Source organism: Aulonocara sp. 'chitande type north' Nkhata Bay, linkage group LG1 (genome assembly GCF_057382095.1).
Source record: "Aulonocara sp. 'chitande type north' Nkhata Bay isolate Kocher_YH1m ecotype deep benthic linkage group LG1, A_spYH_male_GT1.1, whole genome shotgun sequence".
NCBI classification, from domain to species: domain Eukaryota; kingdom Metazoa; phylum Chordata; class Actinopteri; order Cichliformes; family Cichlidae; genus Aulonocara; species Aulonocara sp. 'chitande type north' Nkhata Bay.
In genome coordinates, this window is record NC_141344.1 from 9,092,701 (window position 1) to 9,114,280 (window position 21,580).

Genomic DNA, 21,580 nt, shown 5'->3' on the forward strand with positions numbered 1-21,580 from the left:
TGTTGTTCTGTGTGTGACTCTGACATAAGGAACAATTACTGGACTTGATCCTGTCACATTTCTTGTTACACAGCAGGAAACCTGTCAATGTGTTTGCACATTTATTTAATTATGCAAATGAATAACACTGCAAAATTATAAATCTGCTAAGAATATCACACAGTTCCCTCGGCAGCTTTTGATCGCCTTTGAAGACCAATATCACAATGAAATTCGGAGCATTAAAACATTAAAGAGATTATTACAGATGTTCAGGTTTTAGAGACAGAGAGCAAATTTTAGTGTTTGAATATTAATTCTAAAGTCATATTTCATGAAGCGATTTCTACTTTAGTTGTGCACATTTGACTCCTGTCATTTCCATGCATTACATCATACTGTTTGAAGCCGACTAGATCAGGAAAGCTGATGATTACATTAAAATGCACTGACAGGAAATGCAGTAAAAGTGAGGGGATTGTTAGAAAGGACAGGGCGGAGAGAAAAATCCTCTTCTACTGTCCTGCTGTGAAAAGCTGTATTCAAACGGGCCAATGTTGTTTTTACTTAATTGGTTATCATAAATATTTTGTAACCAAACTGACACATGCAAAGACTTTACAACTCATAGTGGTGCTGTTTCCTCCTTCATTATAGTATATTAGTTATTACCATAACCAGCATTTTATTACTGCTCGGATCATGAAGCCAAACTCGCAGTGGTCACCTATAAAGTTTAACCCAGTAAACGAAGATGACATGATAAGCAGCTATAAACCTACATTCATGCACATGGATATTAAATAATTCAAAGAATGGTAAAATATACTCAAAATTAAAAGACATTTTTGACTACTTTAATGTTATTGACATTACTTGCGTGAATATATCCGCTGGAGTGGAGTCCTTGTTATAGTAACATTTGATGTTCTATGATTTTACTAATTTTTTATGAGCAGCTCCCATCTTTTCCTTTCTACATACACTTCCTGCCCACTTTATTAGGTACGCATTGCTAGTACCGGGCTGGACTCCTTTTTACTTAAAAAAGTGCCTGAATTTTGCATGGGATAGTGGAGGCCAGGTGAGTACAGTGAACTCACTATCATGTGCAAAGAAACATGTCAGTTTGAGCTTTGTGACAGGGCACGTTATCCTGCTGTATGCAATCATCACAAGACTGGTACATTGTGGTCAGAGAGAGATGGACATGGTCAGCTTCAATACTCAGGTAAGCTGTGGTATTTAAATGATGTTTGGTTGACATTAAGTGTGGCAACAAAATATTGCAGACACCATTACACCACCACATGAGACCATGGACCCATCATGATATAAGGCAGGATGGATCCATACTTTCATGTTATTTCATACCATCTGAATGTTGCAGCAGAAACTGAGGCTCATCAGACCAGGCAACAACTTTTCCAGTAGTCTAATGTCTAATTTTGGTAAGCCAGTGTAAATTGTGAGTAGCATCTGATGTGGTCCTATGCTGCTGTCTTCCACATGCTTCAAAGGTAACAAGTGGTTATTTGAGTTATTGTTAACCTTCCTATCAGCTCAGAGCAGTGGGGCAATAAGCTTCAGATCCCTATCATCACAAGGCATTTCTCACTCAGAGAACAATCGCTTACTGGATATTTTCTCTTTTTCAGATCTGTAAACCCTAGAGATGGTTATATTAAAAAATCCCAGTAAGACCACCAGTTTTTGAACCACTCGCACCAACAACCATCCCATGTTCAAAGCCGCTTAAATCACCTTTTTTCTGATGCTTGGTTTGAACTTCAGCAGGTCATCTTGACCATGCCTAAATGCATCAAATTCTTACCATGTGATCAGATATTTGCATCAACAAGCAATTCAACAGTTATACTAACAGAGAGGTCAGTGAGTGTAAAAGCACAGTTGAATCCTGCAATAACCATGTGACGGTTTGTGGAAATAACTCATTTCGATCCGTCCCTAAAGTCCAAGAACAATCCGTCAGATTACAATGCTGCTTTTGCCCTTGAGGGGAAGTGATGGACTCAAATGCCACTTCACTTAAGCCTGAACTAACCATCAACACAAAGTGCTGTGACCTTTAGCGAAGAAACACAATTGGAGGGGGAAAAAAAACAGTGGCTTAAAATTATTAGTAGACATCAGCAGCAGACTAACAACCTCCAAACTCTCACACAGGACAACCTCCACTTAGGCCACATTCCTGAGCGAGTGCAGGGTCAAAGTCTGGGTGAGGTGAGTCCAGGGTCACTGTGGCTAGAGGACACAATCTCTCAAGAGATCCCAACAGGGGAGCTGCACCACAACAACACCCCTAATTTAATTTGGTTCATTATCTCTGAAATCAGACCATGTATACACTTTCAGTGATGCACTTGTGGAATTTCCTGGCTTTCTGAGAGGGTTATTTCACTTTCATAACAGCTCTGGAGGACTCGGTGACACTGAAAACTGGTAAAGGATGAGCACAAAGAACAAAAACACCCACAGCTTAAATGTCTTTACTTGTTATCTGAGGTGTTTCTGCATATTAATTATTTGGAATCAAAAGCTGATGTAACCTGGACTGACTGCACTCGTTGCTAAGAAAACAGGAAGAATAGCGGGATAAGAATGAATGAGTGAACTTTAAAATATCCAAGCTGATCAGACAATTTTGCCAATGCGAAAGTCTGTAATGTAATTGCTTTGCTGCTTTCTACCTGTTAGAATCTAAAATCGTCCCTCTTATATTCACATACTGCATTAAATCCTACACTTCTACACAACTCTTTGTGGAGTTAACTGAGTCAGTTATGCCAGGTTCTGACTTGATTATACTATTTCTTTGGTAACAAACCGATGATTAAAAAAAGATCCTGTCATGACTTGAACAGGCCACACGTCAGACGTTCCTCAAGCAATTACAGCTGGGAATAAATAGTTGTTAGGGAAACTAAACTCTCAGGGACAGAGAAGAAGTACATTTTTGTCCCTGCGGGTTCATTCTATACTAATGTACCTCCAATGGTTAATTACAGGGTCCTCAAATTAACTTTGTACTTTAAAGATTTAAAGGTGTAACATTAAGAGGCAGTGTGTGTTTGCTCAGGTACAAACATAAATCAGGTTTTGGTGATATTAAGTGGTCTTTATCGCTGAAAAAGCCGATACAAATGACAGTCCATATCCAGGCATATATAATGAATTTAGTGTCCAAGTTTGAACCTTTTTTTAAAAGTTAATTTTTGTATGATTACATCCATGTACAAACCTGTCACAAGAGACAAGCGTACAAATAAATTCGCCCTTCTCAAGGGTTAAGGGCAGTACGTTAAATGGTGACACACACAAGCCAACAGATACAATAAGGCATTTTTCTTTGAGTGTACCAGAACAAGAATGTGAACAGGCAGTGACGTCTGAAACTGTGTATGTGATATTAGCGGTTTTGTGTTCAGTAAAGGCTAAAAAACAAAGAAAGAAAAATAAGATTGACATGATTCATTGGTTGCACAAAAACTGGGTATGTGACGTTATGGTCTGTCAATCCTATAGTGTGTATCTGACCCTTGTGCAAAAAAAAGAAAGAACTCCATGCTTCTGTTGCTCAACACCATTTACCCAATCTATGTTGTAACATGAGAGAGAAGGTAAAAAAAATATACTGTATGTATAACATGCTCCGCTTTTCAGGTGTTATAAAGGACCCGTGAAGCTGTGTTTGACTCCAGTGATTGGAGTCCGTATTACGCTGTCTGAGCCCACATTAGCCTTAGCAATCCTCCTACTTCGATAAATATCCCCAGTTCATTCAGTAACTGCTCCACATCAAGGCTCTAAAATCAAGAAACACTTCTTGGAAAAAATCTCACTTACAACCATCACCAGGCCAGAGTGAGATCTGAAAACTCCAGTAAAGTTTTACATCCATCGAATGAAAACTGTAATTACAAGAGGAAGCCTTTAACCAATGAGTCAGTAACTACTGCCGTTACTAAAAAAATCTCACCTACATCTCCAACAACTGTGATTCAAAAGAAATGAAGCATAGTAATGCTGCATTGTTTTAATTCGACCTGCTAAAAAGGCACCAGGTCACTGTTTAATAACTGATAAGGTCTGGGTGGGTCCAGGGTGCTTAAAAGAGATAAACCACAGTCTGTTAGCATCATACTCCAATGTTCATACCAAGTTCTGTTTCCTTTCTGCTCTGCATCAGAGCAGCGAACTTCCTTTTCCAATTATTTGGAATGACAACTATGAATAACTTGGACAAGCGTCTTTTGATGCAGTAATACTTCACAGATAGGAATGTTACTGTATGAGTGAAGCCAACTTCCTGTTATACTAAGACTATATGCATCAGCATGAAATGTGTAGGTGAGTGTAAGAAAGTCTCAACATTCTCCTTTCTACTGACTTTTTTGTGACTCAGCTCATATTACAGCGTGATGTACATGGTGCCTGTGCATTGATTTCTGCACTGCGTGACTTACTGTGAATCTGCCTGAACATCGATAACCCAAATCGCTGCTTCTCTGCATTGTACTCCTCAAAATGTGGTGGTGGTTGTGTGTAAGTTTAGTGAAACAACACAATTTTTTGACGGATTAAAAGACTCGTGTATACCCTCCACTTCCAATTCTCACATCACCACGTGTGCCTATTTTTACACACATTATCCAGCTTCTTGATAACAAGAAAATGTGATTCATAAGTGGTTTTAGGCTGTTTGTTTGTTTTTTAAATAACCCTCCGGCTCCTTCCTTCGTTGTTATTTTTATTGGTTTCCCACAGAAGTGATCTATAGCTGAGAAATTACTAACATGACTTTTTGGCTTCAACTCTCTACCCAACGGCTAAACTGAAAACCTATGATTTATTCATGCAGCTACGTTGATTTACCTCTATTGCTTTAATCCCGCTAGCTGCAACTATACTGCAGTTACTGTGTGTGAGTAGCACTGTCAAGATTTCATACACTGACATGTAAATGTCAACCATAAATGTGTTTTGGTGAACACACGCGAAAAATGCGAAAGGGTCTCATGAGTGAGGATGTGGTTATTCCTTTACAGAGCAGCTGGGAAAATCTCTGAAGTGCTCTTTATTAGTCATTTAAAACAGGGAGCTGAACATCTCATGTGCCCATTTCACAACATATCCATTTGGCACTCGCAGGATGCAGTAAAACTAAGCAGTAATGTTTGATTTTAGAATAAGCTGTAAATAAAGATGGCCGTAGATACCATTATGTCACCCACTGGTTCATGAAGGTCGAATGTGAAGCCTCAAACTGAACATTTGTCATCACCATCTTGATGTTTTGAAACCAGGCGTGATAAGTAAGGGGCAGGGGACACATAGGCCCATATCTCATCAGCTAGTGATTTGTCAAAAATAGTGTAAACTATGCTATGTTTCATCATCCTTTTTGCCTATAAAAAAGACCACATTTTGCAAAATGAATATGTTTTGTATCCAATAAGAAGTGAAACTACAAACTGAGGCCATAAACTAGTGAGGAAGTAAGCGAAAGAGCAATTTTCATAAAGACTTCCCATAGATCACAGGAGTCGCCCCCTGCTGGTCGATTTAAGGCGCTTCTGTGCTGGCTTCAATTTCAGCTACATCCATCTTTTATATACACTACAAGAACTGTGGATGGCAGTGGTGTAGTAAGCACACAGTGCAATGATTAGACTGACAGTGAAATAAGTGAGTGCATTTGAATTACAACTTATTCTGAAAAAGAAAAAACACTAAACTCTAGTGTGGAAGATCACATAGAAGAAAATCTCTCCAACCATTCTGATCTAATATAATTAAAAGACATTAAAATGGTAAATTAGAGAGTATTTTATAAACACTCTGGTCCTTCACCTCTCTACCATCACTAAAGACAACAGCGGACGTGCTGTGAGTTGTAAGAAGGCCTGCACAGCCTGATTCATGAAACTTTAACCACTGCTCAGTGTGAAGTCAGTTGGACTTCTTAAGGCACAATATCAAACCAATCTCTGTAGATATGAGTCGGTTACATGAAGATTTTCAGTCAAACAAATGGAGGCTCAAACCTGTAGCACAAGCAGAGGGATTTTTTAGTTTGTGTCGCCCGTTGCATCACTTCCGATGCTTTAAAATCTCTGCACGTCTGCAATGGAGAGATTCCATTACTGCACATAGAGTAGGTTTACAGTCCTGGGCATTATAGCAAATCCTGATTTACACCTACTCTAAAAAAAAAAGACAATATAACAAAAGACAGATGCAGGAGAGGGGATGAAGAGAAAGCTGTGATTCACAGCACTGTAAACAAGCACATGTAGTCTGGTGCACACTGGGAATGAATAACACAGTTAACTTCCCACCATGTGTGGAGGGGGACATGTTAAACTCCTCAAGAGCGACTGCCCTGGTGAACTGTGAATGCTCCTGTAGCTTTTCACACTTCAGCGGACAATCTAGGCTTAAAACTTAAAGTGAGACTTTTAAAAAAATCTATACCTCTAATCTCGTCAGCTGCAGTGTGCATTCCCAGTACAGGCGTAGGGTCCAGTACAGCATACACACAGTGTGCTGTTGTCCACAAGTCAGCATGTGTGTGTCAGGCATGGGCATGACTACTGCCATTATAATTCTAGGCAGGTGATCAGACTTGACCCCCACCAACTATGTCTGGCCCGCCAGCCAAGATCGTGTGCCAAGTGTCTGGTGTTGCCCAACTCCCCACTGGCTGGTTAATGAAGGGCTTCGCGGGGGAGGCAGGGTGGGGAGGCAGTGGTTTAAGGTGGTGGTGGTAGAGAGGGAGGGACAGCAAAGCAAAAGGGTGGGGTGGGCCTCACTCACTTTGCTGCTTCAATTGCAAGCTTGTATCGGGCCAGCTGTTGATTCACAGCTCCTCTGCCACTATAACAAACAGAGGCCACACAAGAGCCAGCCGGCAGTGCAAAGTGGGCAGAGTGGGACACTGGCAAGCAGTGCTGGGCCCCCCGAAAAGAAGGCCCAGCGATCAATTTCTCCACTGTCGCTACGGAAACAGAGCTGTCTCTATTGGACCCGATGTGAGGAGCGTCTGACTGCATTCTTCTCTCTCCCTCCCTTTCCTTTCTTTCCCCATCTCTATCTATTTCCACCCTCTTGTTTCTTTATCTCTCTTGCTCCCCTCACTGCTGTCTTCCTCGTTTCACCCTCCTGTCTTCCATCCTCCTTCTTTAACCTGTTTCTCTGGAACAAATCAACAGCTGTCTCAGACTCACTCTGAGCAAGTGCACCAGCTATAAAACAAACTACTGCTCTTCGTCTGCAGCCATTTGTCTGGCTATTAATTCAAAAGGTAGACAGAAACTTCCTCAGCTGGCTTTCTGTGGCTGTGTTGCTGCTGGTCAACCAAACTGTTTTAGTGTCAAGATTTTGCAGCATAAAGTAACCACCACGTGTTCAATTTTCAACATAGGGCATCTTAAGGAGTCTAAACGGCAAGGGGAGGGCCTTTCTTTAAATCGCAACGCTCACAGTGACCGCAATCTCTAACAAACTCGGACCACACTGCTCTGAATGACCTGGCAGAACAGAAGGTTCCATTCAGCAACGTGCCGCGCTCTGCAAATGTTAGCTCTGCCAAGACAGAAATTAGTATTGCCCTGCAAAACCCACTCTTATCTGCCAGAGAGGGAGCTGTTAGTGGTGATATAGCTTTAGCAGGTTGCAAACAGACCTTGAAGAGATGGCAAACCTATAAATAAACCTGCCCGCACAGAAAAATACTCTTTTAATAGTTGCCTTGAATTGTAGATTCAGTGGGCAGATGTCTGCCCTTTGGCATTGTTATCATGCCTTGCCCTTGGTCAAAATTGGGCTGTTTGTATGAGCTGCTGTGACCACATTTTACAACCATTAGACAGGAAAAGTTCATGAAACAAGGCAGAATCTCAATCAAATGTTAAATGAAAAAATTATCTTGATTGCCTATAAGTTAATGCAAGACCTTTATTGCTTAATATGTGCAAAAAACTAGAAAAGGGTTTTGTGAAAGCCACAGAGTCAAACCCTTATGCCCATTCACCACCAAAATATAATAGTGATACAGGAAGGATTGCAAACTGGGAAAACATATAGTATTAGGTCACATTGTAGTTATGCTATGCCATGCAAGTTTAGTGCCTTGGTGTTCAGTGCCTTATAAGATTAATACTCTATATTTAAGAGTAAGTGAAATATTTAAATGGCATTAATTTTGCAATCATAAAATGTTTTAGGAAATATCATTGCAAACCTATGTGCAGGCATCATCACTGTGCCCTTAACAAGCACAAATTTTTAGTGCAACTTGCAACAAATCCCAGCTGTGGAGACACTGACACGGGTGTTTTATGCAGGAAAATGATGTATAGTCTGTGTTTCGTATTTGTTTAAAATTTGTACTTCTGTGTGTAATAAACAATGGCAATAAACTGATTCTGCAACACAGACTTATGTTCCCAGTGATTTTGTGTTTGCGGCCATCGCTAATAGTATTTTTGTGTGTTTCAAAAACAAACCTACCAAAGTATTCCTTTTTCATGTGCATCTCTAACTCCTTCTCCAGCTCCAAGGTGAGCGCCTCCAGCCTTTTCTCCGCCTGGCTTGGTCCACTCTCTCGACTGGGGGTCACCTGGTAAGGTAGTTTAAACCTCTGGCCCGAGGAAGCCGTTTTTGAAGGCATCACATAACTATAAGAGGAAGGCGACCCTGAGGGTATATCCGCGGTCCCTCCCGTCTGCCCCGACTGCTGCTGGGGTTCAGGCACTGCCGAAAGCCCCTGGAGATGGATGCGATTCTGAACTCCGTTGGAGTCTCCAAACTCCTGCAGCAGCGTATCTTCGTGTAAACTGGTTCCCAGCATGGATGACCTAGGGGAAGGAAGCTGCAGATCCGGATAGGTGCTCATAGACCCCCTGGAGCTGCGGGAACTTCTGGAGCTGTGACTGGAGATGCTCGACCGGGGGCTGACCACGCAGTTTGCGCTTGTCCCCGGTCTTGCGCTCCCGTCCTGGCTGCAGATGCTGGAGCGAGGACTCGCCAGCGGCGCTGAGTGCAAGACTCCCTCCAGATCTTGGTTGACCACGGGCCCGTACCGAGAGTCAGAGTAACTGGATCTCGGGCTGGTAGTGAAGGAATATTGGCTCGCAGTGCTCGACCTGGGGCTGGTGTGCCTCTGGTCGTAGCCCATGCTGATGCCGCTGGTGCGGTTGCTGTTGGGCTTGCTGCAGCAGTCACAGCTGTTGAGGCTGGCCCGGGGACTTGAGTGTTTACTCGTGTCGCTGGCGGTGCTTGCATAGCTGGATCGGGGACTGAGGACACTGTTTCCTTCGCAGTGAACCAAACTAGATCTAGGGCTCGTGTACCTCTCCTGACCCGGTACCACCAGACTGGTACGCGGGCTGCTGATGCTCGACCTCGGGCTGGCATGCTTGCTTTGCTCTTGAGAAGACAGAGAAGATGCCAGGCTGGAGCGAGGACTGGTGGCGTTATATCTCCCGTCGTGGCTGCTGGCGATGCAGACACTGTTGCACCTGTTGCCGGGCACAGCCACCGGTTTATTGAGCGGCACGCCGTCAAAGGTGGAGCCGGTGCTGTACCTGTGGCCCTGCACCTCCAGAGAGTACCTCCTGTGTCTCTCGGAAGTGCCTGTATAACAAGGCAAAGCTACTTCGGATTTGGTGCAACAACCATCCTCGTTATAAACCGCGTCCCTCTGAGGGGCGCAAAAATCCACAGGAACCGTCCGGTTGCAATTCACCGGGCGCACTGGAGCCGCGTTGTACACTTTATTCCCGGACGAGAAATTCTCCACTGTGTGATGCTGCTGGTGAAGCACAGAGGTCCCATTCATCGGCTTGGCTTTATGCTCAACCAGTGCCGGAGCCGAAAAGTCTAAATCGGGGTTAATCACCAAGTCTCTCCTCGCATCGTACATCCCGTCCTGGTACGCATCATACAAAGAAAGGTCCTCCATCAGTTTGGTGGCCCGGAGTCCCAAATCTTCCTGGTAATGCTCCATGTTGTGCTTCCGAGGAGAGAAACAAGTTCAGAGTGCGCTCCGCTGCGCGAGCCAAACTATAGAGCACCGCGGAGCACTAATTGCGTTTCACATGGAAATCAAAACAAAACGCCGCCGTACAGCCGTCCCTCACTCACAGAAAACCACTTACATGCCCGCAAACCCCGCCGAGAGCCGCATCGTCTTCTTCTGCTTCCCCCGCTTCGCCGAAAACACAAACTCTTTCTCACAGTTTCAGCCGACAGCGATACGTTTGTCAACTTCAGTTTTTGTTAAGTTGAAAGGTCTTTACAGTCAACGGCGCGCTGCGCGGAGGAATTTCCCCTTGTTGGTTTTTCCTCTAGATTTCCTTTACGGCCACTGTGCAAGAAATCAAAGTAGGTCGGATAATCGTATATGCTGCAAACACCATTTGTGTGCAAGCCTGAGCGCACAAAGAGCGCAAAAATCTCAACAAAACGCTGTTTAATGCAGGGGACTCGTTCGCGTGAAAGGAATGCGGGGAAGGAGACGGGATGCGCTGCGCCTCTCTGGAATGTGGTTAATGCTGCAGAGAAACAATGATTGCGACCAACTCAGCAAGGGGCTGCCGGCTCTGAAGAGAATAGTTTAAGAGAGAAGGGGACGTCTGCATTCATCCCGGGCAGACTAAAATACCACACAAAGCACGCCTCACCTGGTCCGACTCCTTTTACACCAGGAATGAGCTGCAGTGATTCAGTATTAATGGAGGGCAGATGCGTTTAAAACTCAATTTTCAAAGATGTAAAGATGTTCTCAGATATCGTTTTCTACATATAAATAAAGGGTAGGCCTAGATCATGCTTTTAATGATTTATTTTACAATAAGCTGCATAAAAACACGATATGAGGATTTCAACTATAGCAAAACAGTTTAAGAATTACGAAAATATGCAATCTCGATTAACCTTGGAAAAAACATGTTATTACTCTCTGCAATAGAAAATAGTCGCTAAGATCTTTAACATTTCTTTAAATATACAGATATATTTTCTAAATGCACCAATTAAAACATGTCTTCCTGGTGATAAAGGGAGGAGTTTAAAAATCAAAACCCACAATTCAAATTTCACAGGTCAGGTTTTATTAATTTTTGCACAAAAATATATTTAAAAATGTATTTCTCCAGTAATCATAGATGTTTGCCCTTACAAGTTAAAAAAGAGGTAGCATGTAAAAATTAAACTAACTTATGTTACTGCTTTAAACTGCTCTCATAGACTTGGTCCTTAGATGGCTGGACTTGTTTTAATGACTTTAAAAGGAAAGGTGCACATGGATGATAACATATTAAAATATGCAAACTGTCTTTTGATGAATCAGTCTTCACACAGTATGGATGATGTTTTGGGCAAAGTCAAAAGGCAAGACTACTTTACATTAACTGCCGACGACTGGCAGAAAAGACAGAGACACAGCCACCAAGGCAGAAACAAACAGGACGTTGAGCAGCAGTCGACTGAGGAAGGAGCGGTGACATTTCTTCCCGTGGCCTCTGCTTCTGAACCACTGCACGACCTCATCCAGGTTGTACTCCCTGGGCTCGTAACCGAGCTCCGCCTTTGCCTTTGCCATGCTGAAGTAATGCGTCACGCCAGTTTTATACACCTCTGTACGTGTCAGCAGCGGCTGGAAGTTATAGAAGGGGCCGATGAGGCAGTGAATCATTTCTGTGAGGAAGGCAAAAAAGTAAATGAAAGAGATAGGAAGGCGCAGTGTTGGGAAACGATAGCCTAGGCCTTCTACGAGAGGTCTGAAGAATTCAAAATTGTTGACAGGCCTTCCATCTGAGATGAAGTAGGCCTGGCCAGCGGCGCGGTGCTGCTTCTCTGGGGTCAGAGCCTCAGCAGCTAGCACATGTGCTGACACCAGGTTGTCAACATGGACAAACTCCACCAGGCTGCTGGGTTTACCGTAAACAAACCTGAAGATCCCCTTCTCTATATAGTCAACTATCCTGGGCAGATGCCTCTGCTCTCCTGGCCCATAGATACCTGCCGGACGCAGTGCGCAGGTGCTCAGCAGGCCCGAGCGGCCCTTCAGCACTGTGCCATTAGCTTTCAGAACTGCCATGTCAGCCAGGGACTTGGTTCTGGAGTAGTGGTCCGGGTGAAGATGGAGAGGTAGATAAGGCAGGCTTTCATCTCCGTTCTCTATTACCTGACCCCCGAACACCACATTGAAGGTGCTGGTGTAAATCAGCCTGGACACTCCGTGTTCTACACAGGCCTTCAAGATGTTCTGTGTGCCTTGTACGTTCACTGCCTCAATCAGCTGGCGATTTAGCTGCTCCCTGCCAGACATGCCATAGGAGGCAATGTGGAATACACAATCCACCCCTGTGACAGCCTTCTCCACGTCTGGATATTCACGTATATCACCCTGCACAAACACAACATCCTCTGGCAGTTCTTGACTTGGGGGGATGATGTCAAACAGGATGACTTTGGCTCCTTTTTTATGCAGAGACAGAGCGAGCCTTCAGGGGGGAAAAAGCAGTCCTCCATTTTAACAAAATAACAGGCACAGTAAACCAAGGACAAAAGTACAATAGATGCACATATTTCTACCTTCAATCCTACCACAGTTCATGTCAAGAAAGTTTATCTTAATAAGATAACTGGTGTGATAACGCCACCTTGTGGTGCTTACCCCATGCTGCAGCGTTTGCCTGCATTTAAATATTTTATAATGTGTAGTAATAACACAAAAAAGGCAAAATTGTTCTTACCGATTACCGAAGTAGCCAGATCCACCAGTTATTAAAAACGTCTCTTTGCTAGCATTTCCCATTCCAAGTGGATGAATCTGTGAGGAAAATTAAGAAAACAATATTATTAATGTTTGTTTTTTTAAATACACATAAATCAGCCTGATGCATTTAAAGAATAAAAGTATTAATAACTAAAATAAAATCGTAATTAAACAGCTTCCGGTTACCTAAAGTCAATCACAGCTTGCAGATTCAATGACGCGTTCCACCTGAGCTATTAAATCTTTCATGCTGCTACGTCAGTGTATATTTTTGTTTCCCGAGGTGACTGCAAGTTTAATTCAGTGAATAAAATCTAACTAATCCATACTTGTAGTTGCTTGCATGAGTAGAGTAAAGGTATGTGCGAGGCATGCTTGAAACTATGCACATGCCCTGTGCGCCAAACTGTTAAAAGCTCACATATTCAACGGACATACCAACCTGAGCACGAGGCAGACAAAAACGAGACAAATAAGTGTCCAATATGACTCATTCAAAACTCCACTGTAATCCTGGAAACCTCCAAAACAGCGACAGATAGCACCACCAGTGTACCTCCTCACCAGTGACGCTGATTCGTTAAGCACGGGGACACAGGAAATCCGGCGAAATTATCTTCATGTAGCAAAGCATTGACAAATTGTAAAATAGTTTTAATGGTAGCTAAACGCAAAATTATACAACAGATCCGTAGATATTGTCGAATTTCATGGTTTAGATTTACAGACTGTCATAGCACTCACTTTAATCTGGACTAACGATACACGTCTCATGCTTTTGTTTTGAAAGCTGTATTTTAGACTACGAAGACTTCCGATTTTGACTTTTTTTCACCGATTTTAACCAGAATATTTTTATTAACACGATATAAATTTTGCTGTGTGTATAAGCTGTGTCAATGGTGTCTGAAGGTGGCTATGGCTGCTTTCAGGATGTTGCTGTTAGAAACTTTCCGCTGTGGCTCCTGGCTTCATGCCTGAAATCAAAATGATAGTTGCCGTAAAGTGACTCATACTGCTGTGAGGGCCCTAATATTTACAGGAAGGCTTCACAGCAGTCAAATCCCTTAAAAACATAAAAAATATTTTCTCTGAGCCACAATTAAAAACAATATAATCATTTCAAGAATAAAAAAGTTTAACCCACCAATTTACAGAGAGTGGAGTTTTCAGTGAGAACTAATAAAGGAGTGAAATATTGCTCTATATACACTGTACAGACTTTCCCCCCTCGGATTAGTAGAATTTTAATTTAATCTGTAGTTGTGTGAGGGGAAAACGTGAATAATCCTTTTAAAAGGTAAAATAAAAAGAGGATTTACGTAAGTCTTTGATTAGTAGTCCCTCTAGCGGTGATACAAACTGAAAATTGACGACGACGTCATATTTTCCTCTCAGTTGCCACCCAGAACAACAACGCAGAGCTGCAGGTTACTTCAAAGTCCAAAGGTAAGCGGCTGTGTTATGTAAGAGAGATCAGTGAAGTAAAGAGTGCACTAAACTCTTAAAGGAAACAGTCCGGTGGGAGGCACGGCCAACGGGCTTTATGTTTCCTAAAGTATGCGTATTTGTCGATCTGATCGTGATGACAAAAAAGTAGGGTATACTTTTACAGGCACACGGATGAACGTTTGTCGAAATTGCCTTTCTCGTTTTACATAATTTACTCACTTGAAAAACTTGCCCAAAGTTAAGCAGGCCTGCACGTTCCGTATCTGTACAAAACGCACCACCCAAAATGTGCAAAATGTGATAAAACAGGAAGATACGCGTCATGAGCATGTTTAGGTTGAGTTACACCGAATTGTTGAAAACAAACAAAAACAAGTCCGTGATAAACTACTTTACAACATGTTTAGGAGTCGACTTTGCATATATAAGTGCAACTTTTAACTTGATATGACTGATCACTAAATTCAGTATAATATGATCCGGTGTAAAGTATCCTGTGTCTTATCTGAGGAATATTACAAAAGGTGTCATAACCTGCATTTTACAAACAGGATGGATTTGCGTGAGTACTTCAAAAGAATTGGTTTCCATGTCTCCTGTGATAAACTGGATCTTGCAACACTGAACCTGATCCACAGAAAGCACGTTATGTCCATCCCATTTGAGAACCTAAGCATCCACTGTGGCGAGAGGATCACCATGGACCTTGAGGTCATCTTCAATAAGGTTGTGAGGAGCAGCCGCGGAGGCTGGTGCCTTGAGAACAACTCCCTGTTTGGCTGGGTGTTGAGACAAATGGGTTTCAACACGACAACACTAAGTTCCAGAGTTTTCAATAGTTTCCTCAATGACTTTGGCCCGCTTGATTCTCATCTCATTAACAAGGTCATCATTGATGGGAAGGCTTATATAACAGATGTAAGCTTTGGGGTGTCATCACAAGTGCGAGAGCCTCTGGAGCTTATTTCTGGAAAGGAGCAGCCCCAGGCAGCAGGTGTTTTTCGCCTCATAGACAAAGGGGACATGTGGGTGCTGGAGAAGACTGGCAGAAAACCAAAGGTTCCTAATCCAGAATTTGCTACATCAAGTCTGGTGAGCAGGAAGCAAACAAAGCAGATCTACTGCTTCACCTTGGAGCCTCGCGGGGTAGATCATTTTGTAGATAAATGTCACAGGCTGCAGACCGACCCCGCCTCACTGTTCACCAATAAGTCCATCTGCTCTTTGCAGACTCCCACGGGATTCAGAGCCCTGATTGGAAAGACCTACAGTGAGGTCACCTTCAAACCAGAGGAAGGTGTTGATGTCTTAGACATGAGGGACATATCAGATGATGAGATAGACGAAATTCTGATGGAAAAGTTCAACATAAAGCTGCAGAACAAACTAAAGCTCATGAGCAACAAATCCTGGTACACACTTTGAAAACAATCCTGACATAGCAACATTTTATGTTGAAGCTCGTCAGCAAAATAAAATATTTGACAACTCCATGAATTAAATTATTTAGATCTTCAGAATTGTAGTTGCATAAAAACAGAAATAAATAAGCTCTAAATAATGTGCACTGAATGATGGAACGATAAAAAAACAACTCTATTTGAATTCCAATTATTCAATTTGATTAACACTAAACAGGAAAATATAAATAGATGCAGCATACCTAACAACAGTAAAGCTATGCAAGTATATATGCAAGTATAAATATTTTAATTTCTAGTGTTATTAAAGTGTAGTAGTTTACACATTTGCTTTTCCCTTTGGGTTTCCACCAGGAATGACAAATCGAAGGTAGAGCCACCTGCTGTGGCAGCTCCTTGTAAATAAGGGAGCAGCTGAAAGTAGCTTTATTTGGAATTGTATTATAGTGGGAAGTGAGAAGAAGGGAGTAGAGGAGAAATGCTCAGTGCATTATGGGAAGTCTGTCAGAATATGTAAATTAGGTTTAAAACGTATCTGAGTTTTATCCCTAATTTTAAAAGTACATAGGGTATCTGTGCATTAAATAAAATGATTTACAGTATGAGGGAAAACATACCATGTTTGTATTTTTCTGGATATAATAGTGAGTGTAGTGATCTTAATATTTATAGCTACCTTGAATGTTTTTGTGTCACTTTTTTTTTGTTTTATGTTTGTATATTTATTAATCCCATATATCATAATGCTTAAACTAAGATAACTTATTTCATAGTATTTATCCTCAACCTTGTAAAACAGCAAAAGGTGAAAACTGAGCAAATCTGAAGACATCCTGACAAAAAAAATCATATATTGCTAGAAAGAGTAAGAAAATATGCACACTGCTTCTCTCCAGTTTAATAAATTCAATCTTAAAACATTCTTGCAAAGGCAACATTTTGATCTTGAAATGAAGAAAGAAGATTCCATGAATATTTCTATTTTTCAAACTATATTACCTGTTTATCTGTTCACCATTGTAAAATGATCATAATGCTTATATATGGTAACTGAGTAATTCACAGTATTAAAATGTCCTGTTTTGTGAAGTTGTTATAGTGTCATAGGTTTATACAAGGACGTTTGTATATCAAATGATTTGTCCTCAACGCCTCTACCTCTACACGACTGAGACTCAGATCCTCATCTTGGCCATCCACAGGCAGTTCTTAGATCAACGTGTGTTAGATAGAATAACCTAAATTGTATTTTAACAGACTTGAATGGACAGTGGCTCTTTGTGTGTCATGACATTAAACATACTTTGCTGTTTTATTCTATGTTCTGTGTCAAGGTTTCTTGCTTTTACAAAAATGATGTTGTCATTACCGATTATTCTCTCAAAAGGGAGCAGGGATCATAACACATTATGATCCCTGCAGTGGGTGGGTCCTTTGACAGACAATACATAAATAAATCATCCTCTTTTAACAACAGAAAATATGCTTTTGACAGTCTTCCTCTCAGTAAGAACTTTTGTTTTTCTTTAAACTTACCAGTTATCCTGCCACAGTTTGCTGGTTTTAGTAGTGTACAATGAAACTGACCATGTTCTTTAATAGACAATTATGCTTCTAATATTACAGTTTAAGTGAGTTCTAATCAGGCTGTACTGCTCGTACACATCCAGTTGTTAGATAAAATCAACCTCACATTTCACCCATTTCAAACTTTCTGCATGAATGGTCTGTCCACCAAGCTCCTGTTAATAACAAACCTTTTGTAAAACCAACAACAGGACTTACTGTAAAAGAACCAGAGTATATATTCTTTCATATGATCACATTCAAGAGAAACTATTTTGTTTTGTAATATCATAGAAATTGCCATGATATGAATAATATCGGTCATTATCTGCAAAATCATTGACATTATTGTATTAATGTGGGTGTGTTTTATTGCCTGTGTACTGGACTTTTCTCTTTTGAGGCGAGGGATGCGTTATTTCTTCTTTCCAAATGTGTATATATTATAATTTAAATGTGCTGCTGAAAGAACTTTAATAACTGCATGGATAAAATTCTATAAATACTTATTTCCATGTATGCATTGACTTCTCACTATTTCTCTCAGTGAAGCAGCTGAGTTGCACCAACTCTATCACTGATTAACTTATGATCAAGTAAATCAGTAATATACTGTCAGGTTCTTTTGGCTGTTTAAGCTCACCCACTTTATTGCATGAAGTTCACCAGGTAGAAGAGATCAGTTACTGCCCTCTTTTTTTGCCTTCACAGATATATTACTCAGAAAATAACTTTGATCACACTATCAAACAAAGTAAGGTTAAACATTTTTGCTCTGCATTTCTTGTTGCAGGTTATTTTCTGTTACCTTAAAGAAAGGAAAAGTGTTAAATATACTGATTTGCAATGACTGCAAGTGACATCTTTATCAGACTTGATTCAAAGAAGCTGCAGGATTTGCTTTTGAAGCTTTAAGGGAAATGAAATGGATTTGCAGCATAGTAAGAAAAACCATAAGTAGCTCACTTACCTTTTTCTGTTTTTGCTTCCAGACCCTCAAAACACATCCTCGATCAAACACCAATTACATAAGGTAAGGATAAAAAATTTCAGATTAATTTAGTTGTATTCAACATTTGTCATTAGAATGATATTTATAGTATTAACCAAAAGAAAGGTGTTAAAATGTATTAATTTGTGCAGTAAATGCCAAGTTAAAGTCAACAATTGCTGTACCCATAAAAACCACATTATTTCATGAAAAAATAAGAATTTATTTTTATCATTTACTACCATTTACAACTTAAAGAATTGTATTGGTAAGCAGCTGAAACAATGAAGCTAGGATCACTTGGTTAAAACACTAATGCTTCCACCATCTTGCATTTCCATTGTCTTTATGTGAACAGAAAACAGGAATTAAATGTAATTGTTATAAATTTCATGAGATATTCTTACATCCATCCATTTTTTTCCATTCGCTTCCGCTTATCCTTTTCAGGGTCACGGGGGTGCTGGCGCCTATCCCAGCTGTCATAGGGTGAGAGGCAGGGTACACCCTGGACAGGTCGCCAGTCTGTCACAGGGCTAACACACAGGGACAGACAACCATTCACACTCACACCTATGGGCAATTTAGATTTTTCAATTAACCTATCCCCACAAAGTACATGTCTTTGGACTGTGGGAGGAAGCCGGAGTACCTGGGGAGAACCCACGCAAACACGGGGAGAACATGCAAACTCCACACAGAAAGGCCGTGGCCTGATGGTGGAATTGAACTCAGGACCTTCTTGCTGTGAGGATACAGTGCTAATCACCGTGCCACCAAGATACTCTTACATGAAATGTTAATTAAGATTAGGTGTCTTGAATTGAATGATTGATCTAAGATTGTAAGGAAGCGAAGAGCATACCAGGCTAGACCTAGAGTTGGACATCTGGCTGCATCCTGTAGATTGACAGGATGTAGCACAAAATGAAAGGTGTTGGGGTTTTTTAATGTATTTTTTTTTTTAAAGCGTTGTCAATGAGATGGCTGCAGAACTGAAATGATTATCAATGTGTTGTCCTGCATTTTACAGGCAAGATGAATTTGGATGAGTACTTCAAAAGAATTGGTTTCCATGGCTCCTATGATAAACTGGATCTTGCAACACTGAAGCTGATCCACAGGCAGCATGTTATGTCCATTCCATTTGAGAACCTCAGCATCCACTGTGGAGAGAAGATTACCATGGACCTTGAGGTCATCTTTAACAAGATGGTGAGGAGCAGCCGTGGAGGTTGGTGCCTTGAGAACAACTCCCTGTTTGGCTGGGTACTGAGACAAATGGGCTATGACACTACAACCTTGGGCTCCAGAGTTTTTAGCCCTACTGGTGGTGAATATCACTCTGAGGAAACACACCTCATTAACAAGGTCATCATTGATGGGAAGGCTTATATAGCAGATGTAAGTTTTGGGGTGTCACTCCAACTCTGGGAGCCTCTGGAGCTCATCTCTGGAAAGGAGCAGTCTCAGGCGGCGGGTGTCTTTCGCCTCATAGACAAGGGGGACATGTGGATGCTGGAGAAAACTGGCAGGAAACCAGAGGTTCCTAATCCAGAATTTGCTAAATCAAGTCTGTTAGACAAGAAGCAAACACAGGTGATTTACTCCTTCACCTTGGAGCCTCGTGAGCCATATCATTTCTCTCAGGTAAACCATGACCTCCAGTCAGACCCCACCTCACTGTTCATCAATAAGTCCATCTGCTCTTTGCAGACACCCACAGGATTCAGAGCACTGGTTGGCTGGACCTACAGTGAGGTCACCTTCAAACCAGAGGAAGGTGTTGATGTGTATGACATGAGAAATGTAACAGATGATGCGCTAGAAGAAATTCTGAGGGAAAAGTTCAATGTGAAGCTGCAGAACAAACTGAAGGCTGTAAACAAAAAAGCATGCTACACACTTTAGAGAATTAACCAGCAGATGTCCTGCTTTGAAAAAGCTTTAAAACAGTAATCAGAATTAAAATCAGAATACTTTATTAATCCCTAAGGAAAATTCTGCAAATCAAGCTTTGCAAAATTTCTGTTTTTGAAAAGTTATAAGTCACATTGAATGTCACGTTTCATATGATGCATTTCTATGACTGAAAGAAGTAAGGTCACTTTTTCAATGTGTTGTTTCATTTTATTCACACACACTTTTGCAGGTCCAGAGTTGTAAATATTTTAGTGACCACATAAGGAGATCAGTACCAAAATTAACTTTTTCTTTGCATTTCTCAAATACAACTATGAAATTGTATATATTTAATTAAACAAATACAACAAATCATGTTCTGTCACTTGAAAGAAACATTTCTACCTCAGTTGTTCGACTTGGAAAGAGGTAAGTGGTACGATAACGACACCTTGTGGTATAATAGACATGGTGCAGTGTTTAACTGCGTGAAAATTTGTCTAATAACACTAATTTATTCATATCAGTGACCAAAACCGCAAGTCTCGTCCGTGGATAAGCAGATGCAGCTCTAATTACCTCTGCTTGTCGACACACAAACCTATATTTTATTTTGTTTTCATAAATGTGGTCGAATTGAATCTCACGTGTTTATAAGAAGTAGCTGGTTGTGGTACTTAAACGTGAATGAAGTTAGGAGACTCATGGCTTCATGCCTGAAATAACTATTAAATATGCCAAAGTGACGTCATTATTTTGCGACAATAAATGACCTGTCAGAGACCCGAAAACAGAACAACGTAACAAGTTGAAATTAAAACGTTGAAATTACAAATTTTAATTCCCAACTCTTACACTTTAAAATCGAGACCTTTAGTGGAGCCTGGGAGAAAACAGCTGTTCATACCAGTTACATGATCTCAAAAGGATTCACACACTCCAAACCAGGATAAGCCAATAACACTGCACACAGTGAAATCATTCATAAAACCCACACATAGAGGTGTTTGCTTTTACGATTAAGATTCTCCCAACGAGACCCACCTAATTTCTCTCCAGCCCCCAAATAATAAAATTCAAAATACTACAAACCATATTATGATGATTAATTATCATAAAAGCCTATGTATCCTTGTATTTTCTCTGTCTCCCCTGCCTGGCGCGTGGTTTGGCTTGTACAATTAAAAGGCTTAAACCACGAAACCTTCAGCTCATTCTCATACACAGAATAAATCAATAACAGCACCTAATATCAATTAATGTTGAGTCAATGATAATGAGTTCCCAATCATTTTATAGTATTTACAAAAATATGTTACTGCAGTCAAAACCAATTAAAAAAAATAAAATAAATCTATATGCAAAGAAACGAAAGTTTAGATTTGAAATACAAATTTGAATAACATGTCGAATTTTGCCATAACCAATAATGCATGAGGTGGATTGTAGTGTTGCAGTCTT

The 21,580-nt window shown here is 40.9% G+C and overlaps 4 protein-coding genes across 8 annotated transcripts in view; 2 read left to right on the forward strand and 2 right to left on the reverse strand.

Annotated features, from left to right (window-relative positions):
- The window catches only part of wtip (WT1 interacting protein), a 36,751-nt gene extending 26,291 nt beyond the window's left edge, over nt 1-10,460 (reverse strand). The window contains exon 1 of the mRNA XM_086260194.1: nt 8,515-10,460. Coding sequence (XP_086116320.1) covers nt 8,515-10,012 — 1,498 coding nt within the window. The 5' untranslated portion in view covers nt 10,013-10,460. The remainder of the gene's footprint in view (nt 1-8,514) is intronic.
- A 405-nt stretch (nt 10,461-10,865) lies between these two features.
- sdr42e1 (short chain dehydrogenase/reductase family 42E, member 1) lies at nt 10,866-13,708 on the reverse strand. Of its 2 annotated transcripts, none has more exons than XM_086298434.1 (3): nt 13,230-13,708; nt 12,765-12,841; nt 10,866-12,512 (listed from the first exon to the last, which is right to left on the reverse strand). In XM_086298434.1, the coding sequence occupies exons 2-3, from the start codon at nt 12,824-12,826 to the stop codon at nt 11,414-11,416; spliced, it is 1,161 nt and encodes a 386-aa protein (XP_086154560.1). In that variant the 5' UTR covers nt 12,827-12,841; nt 13,230-13,708; the 3' UTR covers nt 10,866-11,413. The 2 variants fall into 2 exon arrangements, with proteins under 2 accessions (XP_086154560.1, XP_086154570.1); XM_086298444.1 differs by lacking the exon at nt 13,230-13,708 and adding an exon at nt 12,974-13,215.
- A 443-nt stretch (nt 13,709-14,151) lies between these two features.
- Nucleotides 14,152-20,494, forward strand: LOC147338662 (arylamine N-acetyltransferase, pineal gland isozyme NAT-10-like). Of its 4 annotated transcripts, none has more exons than XM_086260446.1 (4): nt 14,187-14,236; nt 18,219-18,259; nt 18,668-18,706; nt 19,251-20,494. In XM_086260446.1, the coding sequence occupies exon 4, from the start codon at nt 19,256-19,258 to the stop codon at nt 20,126-20,128; it is 873 nt and encodes a 290-aa protein (XP_086116572.1). In that variant the 5' UTR covers nt 14,187-14,236; nt 18,219-18,259; nt 18,668-18,706; nt 19,251-19,255; the 3' UTR covers nt 20,129-20,494. The 4 variants fall into 4 exon arrangements, with proteins under 4 accessions (XP_086116461.1, XP_086116572.1, XP_086116392.1 ...); XM_086260395.1 differs by lacking the exon at nt 14,187-14,236 and adding an exon at nt 17,868-17,980; XM_086260335.1 differs by lacking the exon at nt 18,668-18,706 and having other exon boundaries at nt 14,152-14,236.
- On the forward strand, nt 14,198-16,913 carry LOC147338663 (arylamine N-acetyltransferase, pineal gland isozyme NAT-10-like). The gene is made up of 2 exons (XM_086260549.1): nt 14,198-14,236; nt 14,791-16,913. The coding sequence occupies exon 2, from the start codon at nt 14,792-14,794 to the stop codon at nt 15,662-15,664; it is 873 nt and encodes a 290-aa protein (XP_086116675.1). The 5' UTR covers nt 14,198-14,236; nt 14,791; the 3' UTR covers nt 15,665-16,913.
- Nucleotides 20,495-21,580: the final 1,086 nt, after the last annotated feature.